The sequence below is a fragment of the Orcinus orca genome, chromosome 6, assembly GCF_937001465.1.
Source record: "Orcinus orca chromosome 6, mOrcOrc1.1, whole genome shotgun sequence".
In the NCBI taxonomy this organism is placed as follows: Eukaryota; Metazoa; Chordata; class Mammalia; order Artiodactyla; family Delphinidae; genus Orcinus; species Orcinus orca.
The window spans coordinates 73,415,453-73,438,431 of NC_064564.1; the positions used below are offsets into that span (position 1 = coordinate 73,415,453).

General features: G+C 39.8%; 1 protein-coding gene across 1 annotated transcript; it reads right to left on the minus strand.

The window, feature by feature from the left end:
• Positions 1-14,395: 14,395 nt before the first annotated feature.
• C6H9orf57 (chromosome 6 C9orf57 homolog) lies at positions 14,396-22,918 on the minus strand. Its single transcript, XM_049710784.1, has 3 exons — positions 22,806-22,918; positions 18,950-19,105; positions 14,396-14,725 (listed from the first exon to the last, which is right to left on the minus strand). The coding sequence occupies exons 1-3, from the start codon at positions 22,894-22,896 to the stop codon at positions 14,601-14,603; spliced, it is 372 nt and encodes a 123-aa protein (XP_049566741.1). The 5' UTR covers positions 22,897-22,918; the 3' UTR covers positions 14,396-14,600.
• Between the last annotated feature and the right edge of the window lie 61 nt (positions 22,919-22,979).

A 22,979-nucleotide genomic window follows, 5' to 3' on the forward strand; every position in this document is an offset into this window, starting at 1 on the left:
TGGACCGGGGATCAAACCCATGTCCCCTGCATTGGCAGGTGGATTATTAACCACTGTGCCATCAGGGAAGTCCCTCCCACTTGATTTTTGAACTTCAGAGCTATATAATCCAGTGGGTCAGTTGAACTCACTACACCCCAAGAATTACCTTCCCTCCTTTCTTTTTCCTATATTTTTTACCTTTTCCCCCTCTGTCAGACTTCAAACCACATCCACAGGCACTGTTACAGGTTGTGATTAGTTAACTTGCCACAAATACCACTTAGCGTATGTTTTGATAACTCAAGGATTTTGCCTTGCATAACTTGGTGCAGTACACTGGGACCTAAAACAGATAATAAGTAGAGCATCCTGGCTTGATGGATAAAGGAAAGAGCAGTGCAGGGAGTCACTATGATGGACCGCAGGGTGCAGTTACCACTGTTGGCCACCAGATGGCAGAGACACTCAGGGAAACGTGGCACGGAGGCTACAGGTGCGCTGAGGGCCTGGCTGAGGTGAGGCTCCCCACAGGCCTGAGAGCCAAAAGCAGAAGGGTTTGTTGACAGCGTTCTAAGCAGGGAGGGCCAGTTGTTTAGGCAAATATAATTCAGAAAGATTGAAAATAGAGGTCACTGGTGAGTTTCAAACAGGCTCACTTTGGTTCTGACAGGATTTATGCCAGAAAAATGAAATGCAGAAGAGTGCATGCCTCTGTGTGTGTGTGTGTGTGTGTGTGTGTGTTTTGGAGGTGTGGTTCATTGAAAGGCATAGTTTCAAAGAAACCACATCAAAACACAAGATGAACAGTTGAACTAGAGAACAGGCTGGATATGATCACCAGGCAGGATTCAGTCCAGGTGATTAGCATTTTAGGGTGAGTTATGTAATGTGGACTTCTGTTGCAGTGAGGTTCTAGAAGGGGGGGGTTCTTAATTTTTTTTTTAATGCCATGGGCTCATTTGATAGGCTGGTGAAATTTATAAATCCTGTGGTAGATAATATTTTTAAAAAATGGCCTCAACCATATTTCAGATCTCCTCTTTTTCCAGCAGCTTAGTTCTTCTCCATCAAGAGGCGGAGTCTGTATGCTCCCCATAAACCTGGATGGGCCTTCATGACTGCCTCACTAATAGGGTACCGTAGAAGTGACGTGTGACTTTTAAAGTTAAGTAATAAAAGGTGGTACAGCTTCCCTCTGGCTGTCTCTGTCTTGGGTTACTGAGTTGCCATGTGAGGAATCAGGCTACCTTGAAGCTGCTGCATTACAGAGACCACATGGAAGGACACAGTGTTTTGTCTTGGGAATGGCAAATTATGCTGAGACTGATATTCTCTTTGCCAGTAGTTTATTTAACACATGTTCACTGCAGGAATTTCACAAGCCACTGGTATACAGGGTCATGTCTCTTAATAAGACAATAAAGAAATAATATACTCTAAACCAATGATAGGTTAATCACACTCTTGTTCTGGGCAAGGGGAGATGACAGAAGTAAAGTCCAAATTAAGTTGAGGTGTACCTTTATGCAAGTTTGGTTTCTAGGGAAAGAAGGCTTAAGCAAACGGGAGCTGACTTTCAGCTGCCAGTACAAAAGAAAAGTCCCTTGCTGCTGGAGCTCGTTGCTAGGGAACCACAGCACCTGTGGGGCAGGGTAGGCTCCTCCCAGGGTTATCCCTCCAGGGACCATTGCCCACCTTACACCACTGCGAACGAGGAGTGCTCAAGACAGGAAAAAGATGTCCCTTCTCTTCTTTAGACTGCTGTACAGTTGAACACCACTGCCGACCAAGAGCAGCCTGGCCACGGCAGGAGCAAGTGGAGAGCTAGATCATCAACTCAAAGTCTGTAGCTTTTGCCCAGACCGAAACTCTCGGATATTCCTCACAGACTCTAGGTGCTCACAGTCTAAATGTCCCCTTGCCTTTAGTCCCCTTGCTTCTCCACGTGCTCTTATCCATAGGCCCCCAGCAGGGCCCCTCAGCAGCCGTGCATGTCAAGGACAACTGATGTGACGATGACACAGCTTTACTTATAAAAACAACATTTTTTTTGGTTTTTGTCATAAATAAGTGCGTTTGAAATCGTATCAAACCAATACACAACACAGGTAGAGAAATGCTGAGCGAGCCCACCCGTTCTTGTCCCCAGTGGTTCAGGTCTTCCCAGCCTAGGAGCTAGACTCGTAAATGGATGGTTCCAGCCCCAGACACTGCCCGACTGTAATTCCATGAGAAACCCTAAGGGAGACTGGCCTCGTGGAGGTCGGTCAGCCCCAGAACCATGAGAGAGAAAAATAAAATGATTGTTGTTTTAAGCCACAAAGTTTTGTGATGAATTGTTATACAGCAATAGATAACACAAACAGACCCCATTTCAGAATAATGTTTCCAAGTGCTAAAAGAGCATATATAGGATTACAGAGGCACACTGAGAGATTAAAAACCCAGTATATGACAATACATGTGCTTTTCATCAATGTATTAAATAAGATCTAGTGTTGCATATAATGACTACTATAATGTCAAAGTGTTGATTGTTTGGAGCTGTATACACAGCAGACATTTTTTGTCTGTGATATAAATAACATGATATAAAGATATTTGCTACTTTTTGATAAAGTCACAGGTAGTTCTAATACTACGGCCACATGCTGCTTTTATTCATTATGGAAGGAAAAGCTAAATTTCAGTTACCAGTGAGTGAAAAGAAAGGAATAAATGTGTAATTTTTTTCCCAGCCAAGTTCATGGACTGCTTTCCTCCACACCCCACACCCAACTGAGAACCACAGGAAGTTGGTGCTCGCAAGAATCTCAGGAATTATAAACCAATCCTGTCTTTTCCATATGTGGGAAGCGAAGGCTGTGACATTAAGTCTGACGATAAATTGAGATTATGATGGAGTCATCATAGCTCAGGCATACAAAAATGGAGTCAGGTGGCCATTGAGTATCTGGTCTCAGACATGTCCCTGCACCACTGAGAACCAGAGCTTCCTGTGAACTATGCCTACGCCAAGGACTCCAGCCATTTTTAAAACAACATCTGGTAATTGCAACCTTGAGTCTCAGGGTTGTTCCCCCTTGTAACTAATTATGCAACCATTTTGGACCCCAACCAATCCTTACTTCATAAGCACCCTTACTTCTTGCTGGCTCCAATTATGATTCTTGATAAACCACTCATGTAACTAACCGGAACCTTGCAGTTTTTGCCTTTATAGACCTCCCCCATTTTGTAGTTTGGTGGAACACAGTTCAAGTGCTTCTTGAATCTGCGGTCCCCTGGGCTGCTTGAATCTGTGTCTCCTGGGCTGCAGTCCTAACAAACCCCAAATAAACACCTTTTTATTTCAATCAGGTCTCCATTTCTCAAATTTTGGTTAACAAGTCTTTGCTCAGCGTGAGTGGCTCTTTGGTAGCAGTGTATTTTCCCAAGCCACTCCTCTGTTCCCCTTCTCTAGAGTTATCTGTCTTGTACTCTCCCTTTCGTGGATCTGTCTGCATCTCTTTTTCCGTGGCCTTTTCTTCTTCTGTGACTCCTCCTAGTCATGAAATTAAATGCAGAGCTTTAAAATCAAAGCTGTGTGTATACTCACTTCTTTCTCAATCTTGCCCACGATTCAAGAATTCATTTACCGGATACGCAGTTTTCTTCTTTACATGCTGCAATTTGTCACGTGAACCCTCTACTTAGAAGAAACAGATCATGAAACCAGGTACATCCCTGTGCCCCACCCCCAGAATGCTCTGTCCACTCCTCCACTTACCTAAATTAGTGTCTCCTCAGTATGTGGTCTGTGCTCTGCTTGTAGCAGAATCACTTGACTCCCCCTCTAACCTAAAGTCCGCCAGGGGGCAGGTCTTAAGAACCTGCTTTTTAACAAGCTGCCCGGGGTGGTTTAATGGCCCTGATAGTTTGAGAACCCCCCACCTTGGTCGACAAATGTCCATACAATTTCCACCTCTTCTGCCCACCAGGGCCTCACCTGCCTCTGACATTCCCATTTTCAGAATTGCTATTTATCTTATCCTGCCCTGCCTTCTTGATGGAAACTTTAGAGCAGTGAGGAAGAAAGGAGAGGATCAGGTGGTGAGCACTTGTCATGTGCCAGACATTCTATGAGATCCAGTGAAGTAAATGTTATTGACCTTGTTTTACAAAGAAGAAAATTAAAGTTCAAAAAGTTGAATGACTGGTTCTGGGACACACAGTTACTAAATGGTGGAAATAAACTTACATCTTTAATCCTTTTTTTTTTTTTTTTTTTTTAGCTTCAAAGCCTCTGTTCTTCTCCTGACACAGACCTTATTCAGCTGAGCGTCAGGGTTGAAGCCTAGCCACTTTCCATATGCTAAGTCCCAGTGTACGTTCCTTTTTCCCAATAACCTGAACTTAATAACCTGAGCTTTCCCTTGAGCCTTTACAGATTTTTCTCATTTTATGCCCTGCCCTCCCCATTCAACATATGTCTTTCTAAAAGTTCTTCTCTGGTCTCTTCTCTTTTCGCACTCTTCATACTGACCTCAGTTTTTGACCTATATGCTGGATGCTCAAATCTGTCTCCAGCCCAGACTTCTTTCTTGAGCTTCAAACCCAGATGCCGGATGCCATAGGTACTAAAGTTCAACAAGCTGGACTCTATTTCTTTACCCTATTCCCATCTACAAACTGTCTCAGTCACTGTGGCAGATTCTGAGGAAGTGCTCTTTTAACGTCTCTTCCAGCCTCTATGTAGTGGATATCCCCAGTGCAGAAGCCAGAACGCGCCTTCTCTTCAGCTCTACCTCTAAATTTTCCAGAGCCCAGAGCTCAGTCCTACACTTATACCTTAGGTGTTCTTTCAGTTCAAAGGCATTCAATAGCATATTTTTTTTGATGAATCCTGAATTTCTCTACTAGACCTCTCCCTTGAGGTTCAGACTTGTATATTTGACTTCATAAGGGCAGTCTCCATGTGGGCATCTAATCAGCATCTCAATATGTCCAGAGGAGAACACTGAGATCTCTGCTGCCTGCAATGCTCACCTTCCACACTGTAGATGACTTACTCTCCTTCAGATCTCTGCTTGGAGATGCCTTGCTCTACTCATCCTATCTGAAATAGAGCATGCACTGTCACTTTAGCCCACCTAATTTTATTCCCATTGTATTTGCTTAACAGGAATTAGGTTATTGTTGTTTCATTCCTCCACTATAATGTAAGATTTCTAAGAGCAAGAACTTGTTCACTGCTATATCTACGGTACCTAGAAGGGTTCCTGCACATAGAAGTGCAAGAAATATTTCTTATTCTTAGATGCCCACTGCCACTTTCCCAATATAGGACACCATTACCTCTCACCTGGCTTGCTGCAAAAGTCTAAATGTTCTATTTGTCTCCAATTCCAATTATTTTCCAAACTGAAGCCACTGTGACCTTCCTAAAATGCAAAGCTGTTCATCCGCTGCCCTTCTTAGACTTTTTGGGAGGATCTGTGTTAGTCTGGACCCTGGATCTCGAGCATCAGAAACCCAGCTTGCTCAGGCAAAAAGAAATTCTAGGGTACAAGAATCTAAGAAACTGTTGAGTCATGAAAGTGTGGGAGGAGCTGGGATGCAGTGGGATTTCAAGAACAAAGGGGATGGGGGATTCAAATGCTCCCTCTTCCCCATCTCTCAGTGATGTTTCTGTTATCAACTTTATCCTCTCTCCTTGCACACTGGCATTTTTCACAAACAGAAAACACAGTTGCTCACAAGTTACAGGTTTTCCATCCCATTGTACAGACAGTGACTCTCCCTTTCTTTAGTTCAAGTTTAGCTGAAAAATTCCAAGTCAGAACTCCACTTGGCCTGTTTTGGGTCATATGCCTAGTCAAGAAACAGTAACAGTGTTCAGGGGGTAGAGTAAGACACAGGCATTTTCTGTGGAAGCCCTTTGGCTGGAGTGTGGGGATGAGGTCCAGTTCCCAGAAAAGGGTGGAGAGGTGCTAGATGGACAACACACAGTAGGCTGTCACAGTCCCTCATTGCTAGAGGAAAGGCAATCTCCTGGCATGCTCCAAGACCCTGCCACATCTAACTCCACCTACTTTTCCAGCTCAGCATGGGTCTTTCCCCTCCCCAGCTTTACCGAGATACTATTGACTTAGAATATATGTAAGTTTAAGGTGGACAGTGTGATGATTAGATACATGTATATAATGCAAATGTTTACCACAATAAGGTTTGTTAACATCTCCCTCCCTTCACGTAATTACAAGTTTTTGTGTGTGTATGTGGTGATAAGCGTTTAAGATCTACTCTCTTAAAAACATTCAAGTATGTAATACGGTATTTTTTAAAAATTAATTAATTAATTTATGGCTGCTTTGGGTCTTAGTTGTGGCACGTGGGCTCTTCGTTGCCACACACGGGCTTCTTTCTAGCTGTGGTGCGTGGGCTCAGTAGTTGCAGCGCGCGGGCTTAGTTGCCCCGTGGCATGTGGGATCTTAGTTCCCCGACCAGGGATCGAACCTGCGTCCCCTGCACTGGAAGACGGATTCTTAACCACTGGACCACGAGGGAAGTCCCTATGATACAGTATTGATAATTACAGTCATCATCCTGTGCATTTGATCCCCTGATCTTATTTATCTCGTAGCTGGGAATCAGCACGGGTCTTGATCTCTTAGTCTGGGCACCAGGCATCCTGAGCTCTACTTGTGCCTCAAAGCAGAATGTTGACCCCTCTATTTGGAATCTGTATTAGTGAGATTCTCCAGGAAAAGAGAACCAATAGGATGTATATGTGTATATAGAGAGATTTATTTGAAGGAGTTGGTTCATGCGATTATGGGGATGGGCAAGTACAAACTCTAGCAGTTTGGAGACCCAAGGGAGAGTTACAATTCAAGTTCAAGGCCGTCTTCTGGCAGAATTCCTTCTTCCTTGGGGGAGGTCCATCTTTTTTTCTATTAAGGCCTTCAGCTATTTAGATGAGGCCCTCCCGCATTATGGAATCTAATCTGTTTTATGCAAAGCCTACTGATTTAAATATTAGTTCCACCTGAAAAATACCTTCACAGAAACACCTAGAATAATATTTGACCAGATCTGGATACTGTGGACTAGACAAGATGGCACATAAAATTAAGCATCAGAGAATGTTTTCCCTCCAACCTCCCAGGTCTTCTGGCTTATTCCTATCTTTCAGACTTTAGCTTAGTCATATCTCCTTTGAGAGCCTTTTGTGACCAACATTGGAGTAGGTACCTCTCTTTTGAAACCCATATATCAGCCTGTATTTATTAATATGACAGAGTTATTACATTATATTACAAATGCCAATTTTTGTGGTTTCTTCCCTTGCACAAGAAGTAACTGCATGAACATCAAAATTATTCACTGTTGGATCTTTATGACTTTCATTGTAGCTGACATGTAGGAATTGCTCAATAAATATTTATTGAAGTAATGAATTCTACGTGCTTCAGATTTCTACACTTATTGACTACATCTTCTTTCTCTGTCTTCCTTCTCCATAACCAGGGCTGTAGCTTGACCTGCCACTACATTTTTGCCCCAGGGTTCTGAATTTTACCTAGGGTGCCATATTTTAAATAATTGTGAAATTAATTCAACAACACATGCATGTAGTATCACTAAGTTTAACACCTAGTTAGAAAGAATCATTAGTTAAGACAGGAAACTACCAGATGGTAAATATTATCAATAACACCCCTATGTGAGCCAAGACATGAATTGCAAAGTTAATTTGAGGGAATGTTTTATGCTTGCCCTGGCACCAAAATTGATAGTTACAGTGATGCTGGAAGTTCCGTTCTACATAATAATTTCCGATGGCAGATCAACTAACTTTATTCAGTATGTGTGGGGATGAGAAGGCATAAAATATACTCACACCAGGAAGTGATGGGAAGGATAGATTATGGACCTGCCTTTCTGTATTCGTCCTGTTATTTGGAGCATTAGGATTTGAGGTTCGGCCAAAAAAGACCACAGGATTACTTACTGGTGGTAATCTGTGAAGATCAAGGAAATATGCAGATAGGAGATACGTATCCATCAGCAGGTAGAGCCACCTCTAGTGCCTTCACTTGTAGGATTTGCAGCCACATGGGTCGGCCACTGGGAGAGAGTGTGAACTACTCTGGACAGTCGGTGCTGTAACGACCCCAGGTCCACCCAAAGATGTGGGTGTTTTACCATGTCTCCGACATTGAACATCAGCCTGGAGTTTTAGCCATAAAGGTATTAGCACATGAAGTTCTTCACTGCAGAAAATCAAAATTTAAAAGAGGGCTCCCTGTTTATGTAGCTTGTAATATTCAGCGCTTCAGACTTTTCTCCATCATTATATAACTGAGTATTTTTTGTCTGTCCAAAGTCCTAGTCAGACTCAGAGTTGCTTATGAAGCTCAGAGTTCAATCATCAACCATTCCATTGACTTCTATTTCTTTGCTCCTGTGCTTCCTTCAAAGACCCTAAGTTGCATTTCTCAAGAGACTTTACGCATATGCTAAGGAGTCAGGGTCGTACCATCCCAGCGGCTCAATTTCTTGCTCACCCATGTGCTTCTCCCAGGGGCTGGCATTTGTGGAGGAGTGAAGGTCATATGGACATCACTGGAAGATCCCTCTGCCACCTGTCAGCTCTGGGAGTCTGAGACTCCTCACCAGTATGGCAATGGCCATATTGATGATAAAAGTTGTGCTTTCAATAATAAGTAATGCTTTCAATAATAAGTAAGTAAATAAACTAGAATAAAATAAAATAATAAAATGTGTGCTCTCTGGAACTTCAGAAAACCTTGTAACTGAGTGCCAGCAGGTAAAATGTTAACATCCCTCCTTTGCTAGTATAATCATTTTCACTCTCTTCTCTGCCACATCTTCCAGATGCCCCCAATTTATCTACTGCAAAGAGTTTTTCTTTAAATGAATTCAGAGGCATTAACCACTGAGGTTTCTATTTCAGTTGCAGAAAGAAAATGTAATCAACAAGGAAGCCAACCTCCTATTCAGAGGATCAAGGAAGGTCCTTAGATTCATTAGCACTTCAGTCTGATGTCTTATAAATAGATTAAAATCAGGCTAATCTGGTATCATTTTGTCTTTATGTGTGAGGGCTAGGAAAAAAGTAAATTTGTTAGCTGAAGAGATCTTGAATGGGGCTTGAGTGGAGGTGTAAAATGAAAAGATGCAATTGCCTGTCTCTAGACCATCTGTGTTTTGAGGGAAATTATGACTGAGAAATCATTAGGATGAAAGGAAGACAATATGACAGATGCCACTCTTGAAACAAGATCCCATGTAAACCAAGTAATGGGTGTGTCAACCTTGGGGGAAGGGAAATGCCACACCACCCCTTGCATGATCAAGTGTGGTTGTTTCCCATAGCTGCTGTAAGAAGAATGCAAATTAATTATCTTACCATTTTGGAGGTCACAGTCTAAAATGTGTCCACAGGGCTGCATTTCTTCTGGAGGCTCTAGAGAAGATACTGTGTCCTTGACTTTTCCAGCTTCTAGAGGTTGCCCACATCCCTTGGCTTGTAACCCCTCTCCTCCATCTTCAAAGCCAGCAGCAGGGCATCTTCAAATCTCTCTCTGAACTCTGCTTCCACTGTCACATCTTCTCTGACTCTGACCTTCCTGCTTCCTTCTTAAATAAAGACCCTTGTGATTACTACATTGGGCTCACCTGGGTAATCCAAGATAACCTCCTAATCTCAAAATCTTTAATTTAAGCACATCTGCAAAATCACTTTTGTCCCGTAAAGTAACATATTTATAGTTTCCAGGGATTAGAACATGGACTTCTTTGGGAGGTCATTACTCAGTGTACCAATTAAAGGATGTGAAAGTTATTTTTGTTTCCATGGTGAGTTTGGGGTCAAATTGACATTCAGCTAAACTGCTTCAGCAGTGGCCACTGCTGTCATGGTTTGCATTTCTCCTACAATTTCAGGGATAATACAGATCTAAGTGAGCATTGATCATATAACCAGAGCCTATCTCATGAGCTGTATTTAGCATGTGTTATTTTATTTTATTTTTTAAAAATTTATTTATTTATCTTTTCTTTTTTGGCTGCGTTGGGTCTTCGTTGCGCACAGACTTTCTCTAGTTGTGGTGAGCAGGGGCTACTCTTCCTTGCAGTGCGCGGGCTTCTCATTGTGGTGGCTTCTCTTGTTGCGGAGCACGGGCTCTAGGCACACAGGCGTCAGTTGTTGTGACGGGCTCAGTAGTTGTGGTTTGCAGGCTCTAGAGCACAGGCTCAGTAGTTGTGGCACATGGGCTTAGTTGCTCCGTGGCATGTGGTATCTTCCCGGACCAGGGTTCGAACCCGTGTCTCCTGCATTGGCAGGCAGATTCTTAACCACTGTGCCACCAGGGAAGTCCAGCATGTGTTATTTTTAATGTAAGAAAGCAATAGCAGAGAGGTGTTAATGTTGAGTCATGTATAAGCATACCTTGTTTTATTGTGCTTTGCTTTATTTTGCTTCACAGCATTGTGTTTTGTACAAGTTGAAGGTTTGTGACAACCCTGTGTTGAGCGTCTGTCAGTGCCATTTATCCAACAGCATTTGCTCACTTCGTGTCTCTGTGCCATATTTTGGTAATTCTTGCAATATTTCAAACTTTTGCATTATTATTATATTTGTTATGGTGATCTGTGATCAGTAATCTTTGATGTTACTATTATAATTGTTCTGGATGCCACAAACCACATCCATTTAAGACGGGTGAACTTAACTGACAGATGTTGTGTGTATTCCGACTGCTCCACTGACCAGCTATTCCCTCATCTCTCTCCCACTCCTTGGGCCTCCCTATTCCCTGAGACACAAAAATCTTGAAATTAGGCCAGTTAGTAACCCTACACTGGCCTCTAAGTGTTCAAGTGAAAGGAGAAGTTGCATGTCTCTCACTTTAAATCAAAAACTAGAAATGATTAGCTTAGTGAGGAAGGCATGTCAAAAGCCAAGAGGCTGAAAGCTAGGTCTCTTGCATCAAACAGACAAGTTGTGAAGGCAAAGGAAAAGTTCTTGAAGCAAATTAAAATTGCTCCTCCAGTGAACACACGAATGATAAGAAAGTAAAACAGCCTTACTGCTGATACGGAGAAAGTTTTAGTGTCCTGAATAGAAGAGGAAACCAGCCATAACATTCCCTTAAGCCAAAGTCTAATCCAGAGCAAGCCCCTAACTCTCTTCAGTTCTATGAAGGCTGAGAGAGGTGAGGAAGCTTCAGAACAGTTTGGAGCTGGCAGAGGCTTGTTCATGAGGTTTAAGGAAAGAAGCTACCTCCATAACATAAAAGTGCAAGATGAAGCAGCAAGAGCATGTAGAAGCTGCAGCAAGTTATCCAGAAGATCTAACTAAGATAATTAATGAAGGTGGCTACACAAAACAACAGATTGTCAATGTAGATGATACAGCCTTCTATTGGAAGAAGATGCCATCTAGGACTTTCATAGCTAGAGAGGAGAAGTCAATACCTGGCTTCAAAGCTTCAAAGGACAGGCTGACTCTCTTGTTAGGGGATAATGCAGCTGGTGATTTGAGGTTGAAGCCAATGCTTATTTACCATTTTGAAAATCCTAGGGCCCTTAAGAATTATGCTCAATCTAGTATGCCTGTGCCCTGTGACTGGAACAACAAAGCCTGACAGCACATCTGTTTACAACATGGGTAACTTAATATTTTAAGCCCACTGTGGACCTACTGCTCAATAAAAGATTCCTTTCAAAATAGTATATTACTATTCACTGTTCATTGACAATGTACCTTGTCACCCAAGAATTCTGATAGAGAGGTACAGTGAGATTAATGTTGTTTTCATGCCTGTTAACACAACATCAATTCTGTAGCCCATGGGTCAAGGAGTAATTTCAACTTTCAAGTATTATTATTTAAGAAATAGATAATGTTTCATAAGGCTATAGCTGCCATAGATAGTGATTCCTTTAATCGATCTGGGAAAAGTCAATTGAAAATCTTCTGGAAAGGATTCACCATTCTAGATGCCATTAAGAACATTTATGATTCATGGAAAGAGGTCAAAATATTGACATCAGTAGAAGTTTGGAAGAAGTTCATCCCAACCTCATGGATGACTTGGAGGGGCTCAAGACTTAAGTAGAGGAAGTAACGGCAGATGTAGTGAAAGTAGCAAGAGAATTAGATTTAGAAGTGGAGCCTGAAGATGACTGAATTGCTGCAATCTCATGATAAAACTTTAATGAATGAGGAGTTGCTTCTTGGATGAGCAAAGAAAGTGGTTTCTTGGGTTGGAAACTACTCCTGGTGAAGATTGTTGAAATGACAACAAAGTATTTAGAATATTACATAAACTTAATTGATAAAGCAGTGGAAGAGTTTGAGACGATTGACTCCAATTTTGAAAGAAGTTCCACTGTGGGTAAAATGCTATCAAACAGCATTGTATGCTGCAGAGAAATCTTTTGTGAAAGGAAGAGTCAATTCATGCAGAAACTTCATTGTTGTCTTATTTTAGAAATTGCCTCAGCCCACCCCAACCTTCAGCAGCCACCACCGCGATCAGTCAGCAGCCGTCAGCATGGAGGCAAGTTCCTCTACCAGCAAAAAGATTATGACTTGCTGAAGGCTCAGATGATGGTTAGCATTTTTTGGCAATAAAGTATTTTTTAATTAAGGTGTGTACATTTTTTTTAGACATAATGTTATTGTACACTTAATAGACCACAGTATAGTGTAAACATAACTTTTATACGCACTGGGAAACCAAAAAATTTATGTGACTCTCTAAATTGCAATATTTGCATTAGTGGCAGTCTGGAACCGAATCCACAATATCTCTGAGATATGCCTTTAATGTTAGAACTTGAAGGGATCTGAGAGATCATGTGATCCAATCTTCTTCATCTTACCCATGAGGAGAATGAGGTGCAGGAAGACCAAATTGACTTGCCAAGGTTACCAGCTAATTAGTGACACAAAATACCAGCACCCCGCTTCCTAGTTCTTTTTTTAGGCAGAATACTCTTTGACATAAATTGCAGCAATATCTTTTTGGATCTACCTCCTAGAGTAATGAAAATAAAAACAAAAATAAACAAATGGGACCTAATTAAACTTAAAAGCTTTTGCACAGCAAAGGAAACCATAAACAAAATGAAAAGACAAACCACAGAATGGGAGAACATATTTGTAAACGATGCGACTGACAGAGATTAATCTCCAAAATATACAAACAGCTCATGCAGCTCAATATCAAAAAAGCAAACAACGTAGTTCTCTTCTCACTACATCACTTGGATTGTGAGTTAAGCTTGCAAAGCTTCCTGGAGTTAGTCACTGATGATCTGATCTTGTCATTTGTTTCCTCCAATATATTGGGTAATAACATTAGTTACATTTAAAAAACAAGAAAAATAGAAGTAGAATCTCAATGAAGTTCACTGATTTAGGATAACCACTGTTTACCAATGTAGCTGATGCATAGAGTGATAGAATAGTAGCAAATGTATTTAAATCTCAGGATGAAGAAACTTTTTTTTTTTGTAGTTTCAGAAATGTGGTCTAAGGAACATGGGTAAAATGAGTGTGGAGGAAAATGTCTAGTCTCCTTGGGCTTTTTTAAAATGCTTGTTTTACTTCAAAGTTTATAGAAAAGCATTTGCTGAAAGTCCACTGTGTGTAGGATGTTGTCCTAGGTTCTGTGAAAAAATAATAAAAAAGTTTTTATTGAGATTTATTACTTACCATTTGAATTTCTCAAACTCCTAGAAATACAGAGAAAAACAACTTTAAATTTTAAAACACAACAATCTTGAAGTTGCAAAAGTAAGGCATTGAATGAGAATAATTGAATATGTGGCACATTAAAAAATGTGAAATGTAGTTCAGAGTATATTCATAACTCTTTAAAATTCCTTGTGGATGGAAATCCATTTCCCTGCTTCCGTTGAAATGCTTGATCTGCCAAAACTAGATTAGCCAAAGCACGAAGGCGTGGTTAAAGTATGGAAATCCAGTATTTTGCCAAATCCTAACACAGATGGGAAAAATAAGTACCAACCCTCACACCTTCTCGAGCCCTTTGCCGTTTGGGTTCGTAGTTCTTACAGGCCTGGTTTGCTAATTCCTGGCTTATTTTTCCTGCAGTGTTTGTTAAATCAGTTTCTCCAGTACAATAAATTGCCCTGAAAGAGCAAGGCAGTTTGCTTTGGAAACCAAATGAACCCTTTCATGTCACTTGGTATCTTGTGATACAATTAATTTGAAACTGTATTTTGCAATATGGAAATATTTAGGAAAATTAGTGAACTAGAGATGATATGTATAATTTGACTCAGAGAGTCACTCACGTTTTTACTTCTTTGTAGCTTTGAAATCATTGAAAGGGGAAATAAAAAAGAGAAGAGAAAGATTGTGCTGGAAAGGATGTTTCTGAGATGAGTTAGGACTGGTGGCTGAGAAACTGGGCATCTTGAAAGCCCAAACTGGTTTCAGACAATAACTCCTACAACCTGCAGGTCTGAGACTTTTGCAGAAAGCTGACTGATGGTAGCTGCTGTCTTGGGATGACGAGTTCAGGCTCTGAGATTGACTGATCAGTCAAGCAATTTGGATATGGGCCCCTGGATCAGAAATTGCACAAAGGACGATGGCAGCAGTGAGTAGACTGAATTTCATAAGTTGTCACGATTCTCTTGAAGCACTCGTCTTGGCTCTCTGTGCAGCCTTGAACTGAATACCATTGAATTCCATCTGGGGGAAACAAGAGGTCATGGTAGATGAATCCCTTGGCAGGTACAACCTACCCGGCCTCAGTTGCTTCAGATAACTAACAGGTTAAAAAAACAAAGACAAAGGAAAACAAAGCAAAAACTCTAGGTCTACCAGGATACAATCATCTTGCCTTTTAAGAACTCCCACCTAAAGTTATTCTAGTTGCGTGCATTGCAATACAAAAGCTTTGAAATTGTAAAGCAAAATAGCTTTCAAACTCAGTTCATAAAGCTATGCAATTGCCAGTTTCTGTGTAGAAATTTTTGAAATGTTAGCTTTTTAGAAACTCCCTAATAATCATCCCCCAGTTTTACCAGGTCATGAGGTATTCAAAGGGCTGAATCCACAGAAGGGTCATTTAGATGTGTAAGTGCTTTTTAGGAATGGAGGTGTGTTGTAGATCTCATTTAATTTTCCCCCAATTACAAGTAGTAATGCATGTTCACTGTGGAAAATGTGGACAATACACAAAAGTGCAAAATAAGTGACAACAATGTCCTGTAATCTTAGCATTCCCAGTTTCAATTGTATGGGGGAGAACACAAATGAGCAATTCTCTAAAGGCAGCAAAACATAGTTGGAAACTTGAGAAAACAGTAGCCTTTCAACTGTGGGCGATTTTGCTCCCCAACCCCAGGACATTAGATAATGCCCATAAACATTTTTGTTGCTGCAACTTGGAAGATATTACTGGGATGTAGTGGGTATAGGCCAGCAGTGTGCTAAATATCCTACAATACACAAAATATCCCTGTATAACAAAGAATTATCCTGCCAAAATGTCAATAGTGTTGACAAACTATTGGTAAAACCATCAAGCCTAAGTTCCAGTGGTATTTATTTTGCATCAGCATGCAGTGGCAGACTTGTCATGTTAGGAAACTGCTCTTCCCACAACATTGTAGTTATTCTAGGTCCTTGAGCCAACCAAGAGCTATTGTCAAGATTTTGCTGTATAAGCTTCCAAGCTCTTTCTTATGTGCAGAGTTTTTATGGTAAGTTGACTAGATGGCTATCTGTCCACCTTCAGGAAGAGAAATCACTGAGAGCTAACATTTCATGGCTCCAGGGGGGCTTGGCCCCTTGCCTCTTCAATAAGGAAAGGGTTCTTGACTGGTATGGGTGAGAGTCAGAGGGAACTTGGGGCTCAGAGAGCGGACATAGGTTGAACAAAGCTCAAGTAACCCTCTTAAAACCAAAACCCCAGCAGACATGACCCCAAATTTTCTTCCTCTCTCCCAACTGACTTTGATTTCCTCTAATTTTTTTTCTCTGCTTCCATTTCCATAGAGAAATTTAGAGTTTTGCTTTGTGGATTTTTATACATAAGTGGCATACTATATGTACTGTTTTGCAACTGACTTTTTTTCTGCTCAACAACGTTTTAAAGATTTTTTTCATGTTAACAAAAGGATCTGGTTCATTCTAAGTATTACATAGCAATCCATGGTCTGAATATATCATAGTTTAACACCTATAGACAAACATTTAGATCATTTCCATTACTTTACTATTAAACATAATGCTGCAGTGATAACCTTGATACATGCCTTTTTGTGTTACATGTAAGTATTTCTCTGAAGTAGATGCCAGGAAATAAATTGCTTTGTAGACAACTGTGCTCATTTAAAATTTTAACTGAAATTCACAAATTGTCTTTAAAAAAGTCAAACCAATCTAAACTGTCATTAGAAAATGTATGAGAGTTCCCATTTTCCCATATTGTCACAACCCTTGATATTATAAAACTCATAATTTTTAGCAATCTGATGGGTTAAAAATATTATTTCTGTAGTTTGCATTTCTTTGATATTTACTGATGGGTTGAGCTGCTTTTTATGTTTTTAGGTTAAGTCATTTATATCTCCTCTTCTGAAAATTGCCTTTCTATGTCTTTAACAAGTGTGTTTGTTTGTTTTTGGTTGTTGGCCTTTTTTTTTTTTTTTTTTTTAAACATCTTTATTGGAGCATAATTGCTTTACAATGGTATGTTAGTTTCAGCTTCACAACAAAATGAATCAGTTATATATATACATATGTTCCCATATCTCTTCCTGCTTGCGTCACCCTCCCTCCCACCCTCCCTATCCCACCCCTCCAGGCGGTCACAAAGCACCGAGCTGATCTCCCTGTGCTATGCGGCTGCTTCCCACTAGCTATCTACCTTACGTTTGGTAGTGTATACATGTCCATGCCTCTTTATTGCTTTGTCACCGTTTACCCTTCCCCCTCCCCATAGCCTCAAGTCCATTCTCTAGTAGGTCTGTGTCTTTATTCCTGTTTCACCCCTAGGTTTTTCATGACATTTTTTTTTTTCTTAAATTCCATATATATGTGTTAGCATACGGTATTTGTCTCTCTCTTTCTGACTTACTTCACTCTGTATGACAGACTCTAGGTCTATCCACCTCATTACAAATAGCTCATTTTCGTCTCTTTTTATGGATGAGTAATATTTCATTGTATATATGTGCCACATCTTCTTTATCCATTCATCTGATGATGGACACTTAGGTTGTTTCCATCTCTGGGCTATTGTAAATAGAGCTGCAATGAACATTTTGGTACATGACTCTTTTTGAATTATGGTTTTCTCAGGGTATATGCCCAGTAGTGGGATTGCTGGGTCATATGGTAGTTCTATTTGTAGCTTTTTAAGGAACCTCCATACTGTTCTCCACAGTGGCTGTATCAATTTACATTCCCACCAACAGTGTAAGAGGGTTCCCTTTTCTCCACACCCTCTCCAGCATTTATTGTTTCTAGATTTTTTGATGATGGCCATTCTGACTGGTGTGAGATGATATCTCATTGTAGTTTTGATTTGCATTTCTCTAATGATTAGTGATGTTGAGCATTCTTTCATGTGTTTGTTGGCACTCTGTATATCTTCTTTGGAGAAATGTCTATTTAGGTCTTCTGCCCATTTTTGGATTGGGTTGTTTGTTCTTTTGTTATTAAGCTGCATGAGCTGCTTATAAATTTTGGAGATTAATCCTTTGTCAGTTGCTTCATTTGCAAATATTTTCTCCCATTCTGAGGGTTGTCTTTTGGTCTTCTTTATGGTTTCCTTTGCTGCGCAAAAGCTTTTAAGTTTCATTAGGTCCCATTTGTTTACTTTTGTTTTTATTTCCATTTCTCTAGGAGGTGGGTCAAAAAGGATCTTGCTGTGATTTATGTCATAGAGTGTTCTGCCTATGTTTTCCTCTAAGAGTTTGATAGTTTCTGGCCTTACATTTAGGTCTTTAATCCATTTTGAGCTTATTTTTGTGTATGGTGTTAGGGAGTGATCTAATCTCATACTTTTACATGTAGCTGTCCAGTTTTCCCAGCACCACTTATTGAATAGGCTGTCCTTTCTCCACTGTATATTTCTGCCTCCTTTGTCAAAGATAAGGTGACCATATGTGCGTGGGTTTATCTCTGGGCTTTCTATCCTGTTCCATTGATCTATATTTCTGTTTTTGTGCCAGTACCATACTGTCTTGATTACTGTTGTTGGCCTTTTAAAAAATGAGTTTTTTAGAAGTTCTTTATTCTGGGTAGATATTAATATTTTCTTGTTATTTCCCAATTATTTTTGCCCAGTTTTTTCCTTATCTTTTATAGTTTTGGGGTTATCATTCATTTCATAAATTTTAAAATACTGATATATTCAAATTTATCATTTCCTTTATGATTTTTGTCTTTTGGATGTTAAGGAGGCCTCCTCTCTTTCAAGCTTAAAATATGTTCTTCAATATTTTCTTCTAATGTTTTCTTCATTTGGATTTTTATGTTTCTCTCTTTAATCCATGTGGACAAGGCCAGCTTCCTGGGCATTAAACCTGTGTGATTACACAGAGCCCTGCACTTCGAGGGAAATTATGTATTAATTTTTTGTGAGGATGTGAATGGTGTGAATGAGGCAGTATATAGATTTCTTTAGAAATGTGTGCTCTGAAGTACTCACATTTGAATTAGACTACAACACTCCTTAACTGTGTAACATCATGCAAATTTCTTAATCTTTCTATGCCTCAGATTTCTTATCTTTGGGAATAGCGACAAGATCCAGCTCATATCATTGATTTATTGGTGTGATGTAATCTAGGTAAAGCCCTTAGTATAGCATGTAGTAAATGCTCAGTGAATGTTTGCTCTTACATAAGGAGTTTTCCTGTGCTTATTTTAGTTAAATGTTTTTAAAGTGTTATGACTTACCTTTAATATGGACCTCTTTTATACAATACTGTCCAGGTTTTGTTCTGCAGGTTCCAAAGTCCAAAAGACATCCATGGAAGGGGATTGAGAGGTTGCATGATCTACAAATCACACCTCCAACACCTCCAAATACAGGACAGAAAAAATAAGGGAAAACTAGAGATGGACACCAGAGCCAGAAAAAAAGACAGAGAGAAAAGAGAAATCCAAAAATAAAGCAATGATTTTCAACTTTAAAAAGTATGCAATATTTTATAAATTGATTCTAAAAAGTCACATAAATTTAAAATATTTTTATTTGGAGAATTTAATAGGGGAAATTTCATAACATATGCTACATTAAAGAACTGGAAGCACTCTGAACTGATACTAATAAAAAAATGAAGCCAGGTGGGCTAAACAAGTTAGTTGGTTAAAATGTATTCAGTTTCTCAGAGCCTAATTAAATCAAACCAAAGTTATTTAGCCAGAATATTTAATTTCAGCCATATATCCACTGTTAGGTCTTCATTTCCATGTCTAAGGAAGAACATTATATATAGTAGGTTCTCTGTATTTATGGTTTTTTGATTAATATTTACGTATTGGTAATCTTCAATACGCAAACTCAGTGGCTTAAAAGTGTTATTTATTTTGGTTATGTAGAAATAGCCCAGAGATTTTTGACCTTGGTCAACGTAGATAAGATTGGAAGACATTAACTGGAAGATCACTTTCCAAATCTGACTATGCATCAGATTCACTTAAGCAGTTAAAATGAACACAGATTTCCACAGCCTCCACAGAACCTGAGTTAGAATCAATAAGAGGTGGGGCCCAGGAATCCGTACTTTAGATATCCAGAAACAGTGGAGGGCGTGTGATCTGAATGTAGATGTCTGGACCAGTTTTTGAGAACCACTGGTTCTGTTGAATTCAGGAATCTCCTTTATAATAACCCCTATAGGCGGCCTTGGCTAGTGATGGAGAGCTCATCATGATTAAACCAGTGCAGACTGTTAAAGAATTCTTCTGAAATTGAGCTGAAATTTGTCTTAAAGTTCATAGTTCCAATCTTCTAATATATGAAAACCATTGCTGTTCCACTCCTATTCACTAGTTAACTCTAAAGAAGAGTTTACTAAACATTTTGTGCAATGTATTTTATATCTCCGACATATTGGGGATTAGAAGAGATCACTTTTAATAGAAAATAGTCTGGCTGATGAGGCTAATTAACCTCTGTTGACTATTCTCCCCAGCTTCAAACTCATCTAAAGATATTTTGGAAATATCACATTGGTTTTCTCATTGAGCATGACAGAATTTCAATCCATAATCAATGATCAACCAGCAAATATATTTTAAAGAACTAAGCTTATGCCAAGGATTCTGCTAAACAATCTACATTTCCCACAATAAATCTTTCAGGCAGGTATCATAGTTGCCCACATTTCACGTAAAAGAAAACTGAGGCCTTAAGATTTTAAGTAGCTCACTCCAGTGGTGGAGACAGGAGTTGAAAGAGGTCTGTTGAAATCCAAACCCCTTGCTTTTAGCAAGCACACCATGTCACTGAAGTTGCCTACCTTTGTGTATCCCAAACCCTCTGATGTCACCTTCTTGTTGCTGGAGATTTTGACTCTTCCAAGATTCAGGGTCAGTCTCCTGCCCAGAATACTAGGGCTGCTTGCTTCTTCAAGTCATGCCTAAGGGAGTTTTCCTCCTGGACTCGTGATTTCTCAATTCATAACTTGTCCTTAGTGATCTACTACACAGCTCAGACCTTGGTGCCAGTGCCCCCCCCCCCCCCCAGTGGAGAGCTTATATGATGCCAGATCTTTCTCTGCCATGCCTAAGGCCCCTGGACTGTGTTCCTGGATGAGATCTGCTCTAGTTTCTTTCTTTCCCTCTCAGATGGTCCTTCTTCCTTCTGATTCCACACCCAATATCCACAGCCTTCTCCCTAAAATCTTGGCCCTGACATTCTTTACTACAGCTGAAAGCGATGCCTTAACTTTTAGGTCTTTCTGCTGACTGTATATGTCCCATTGCATGAACACTTATAAATACGTTCACAGATCCATTTCCTTTCTTCCAGTCTTTTTGTCTGAAAATTTATTGTTGGTTTTATTAATATAACTAACATATGGTACATTCCAATTTGACAACGAAATTTAAAGTTTCAGGTTTTATGTTAAATTAATAGTCTCCTCACATGATTAATTCTGAAGTATCCTATTCTACTTCATGATCTTATTGTGGGGAAAATCTAACAGACTGTATTTAATTACTCAAATGCATATTATAAATATATATGTAATTATTTAAACATTATAAATCATGATGATGGTGATCTTTTTAAAATGACCATCCCTTACTTCATGGACACTCCTTACTTCAAAATTTCTCTTTATGCTGAATTTTCTTCTTTTACCCTCACATCTTCCCTGTGTATTCAACAAAATTAATGCAATCTCCTGCCTGAGTCATTTTTTTCATGATATCCAAGACAGGGAAGATGTTCTCTTGAAATTTTTCATCTATTCCTATGTTCCCTTCCACATTCTTTACAGAAGAGAAGTGTAAAGACTTAAAATGCAGCAGAGACCCAAGCAGTTTGAGTTTGCTCCTGCCCCTTCTGCAAGGGGTAATGAAAACTCTATTGCGCATTGTATGTAGTATTGAGGGTAGTGTGGGAAGCAGAGACTACAAACAAGTGGTCCAGGGGCTAGACCTGGTCGGTTTAACTTGCATACTGCTTTCACAATGTTAACATTTAAAAGTTGGGAGAGTTTTCCTGCAAACCTGAATATCTGGCTTCTCCTGAAGAATCAGATTTGGCATTGTTCGGCTCTCCTTTCTCCATGTCAGCTGGGTACTGGCTGCCCTCCTCTGGTTTTGTTACTGGGTGATCCGCCCCCCCCCCCCCCCATTTATATTATCTGACCAAACACTTGAGGCAGTTGAGATGGTGATCCCAGTATTAGGTACCAAAAGTCTCTAAGTCTCAGTATTAGAATTTTATTTACCTCTGGGATATCTTTTGGATTTTTCCTACTGACATGTGGTCTCCAGACCAACAGCATTGGCATCACTTGAAGCTTGTTGGAAATGCAGACTCTCAGGCCCTACACCTGACCTGCTGAATCAGATTGTACATTTTAACAAGATCCCCAGGTGACTCATATGTACATTAAATCTTCTGACTCTAAGAAACCCTGCCCTGTTAACCCCTGGGTTCAGCATAGAGCAGCCATCTTCATTAACCATATTACCATTTCATTGGGAAGGAGAATTCCCATGTGCTTAAACATGCCTGTTTGGAGATATTACCTTCATGAACATCTACCTAATTTGAAGGGCCTTAGGAATTCTGTAAAAGGGATTGAAAGCTCTCTGTTATGTGGTTCTTTTATAAATGAAGGAATATTATAGTTGGTGGTGATGAGCACATAGAAAAAGTGCTGGGAGAGCCTTGTCTATGCTTATTTGGTCTAATTTATTTTTTGGGTCATATTTATAAGGGCTTCCTGCCTAGGTTGATTAGTTCCAGCTTAATGATAATAATAGCAACATGTGGGCCACCATCTACCAGCTCAGTTTACTCATGTATAAAATGGGAAATAAAAGCATTTAACTCATAGGATTGTCATGTGGATTCAGTGCATTAATACAAATAAAATATTTAGACAAGTACCTGGCATATAGTAAATGCTGAATAAACGTTAGCTCATTGTTATTTAAGGGTTTACTCAGGCTTTGTTTTAAGGACCTTTGGTACTTTATTTAAGGCCACCCTCCACTTATATTGTAATTCTGCAATTTCTTGAGTAATTTTTCCTCTTTTTTGATTTATGTTTTCTTAATGACTTACCACCTAAGAGGCAGAATAAGATAAAAGCACCACCGAAGACAATCCTTCTCATTCTAAGATTTCTAGCCAAAAAAGATGGATGGAAAGACATGTACCACCATTAAATCTTTCCTAGGGAAGTAATGAAGTTGTACATTTGTTAGCTGTTATAAAAAGGGAAATCACTAAATAAGT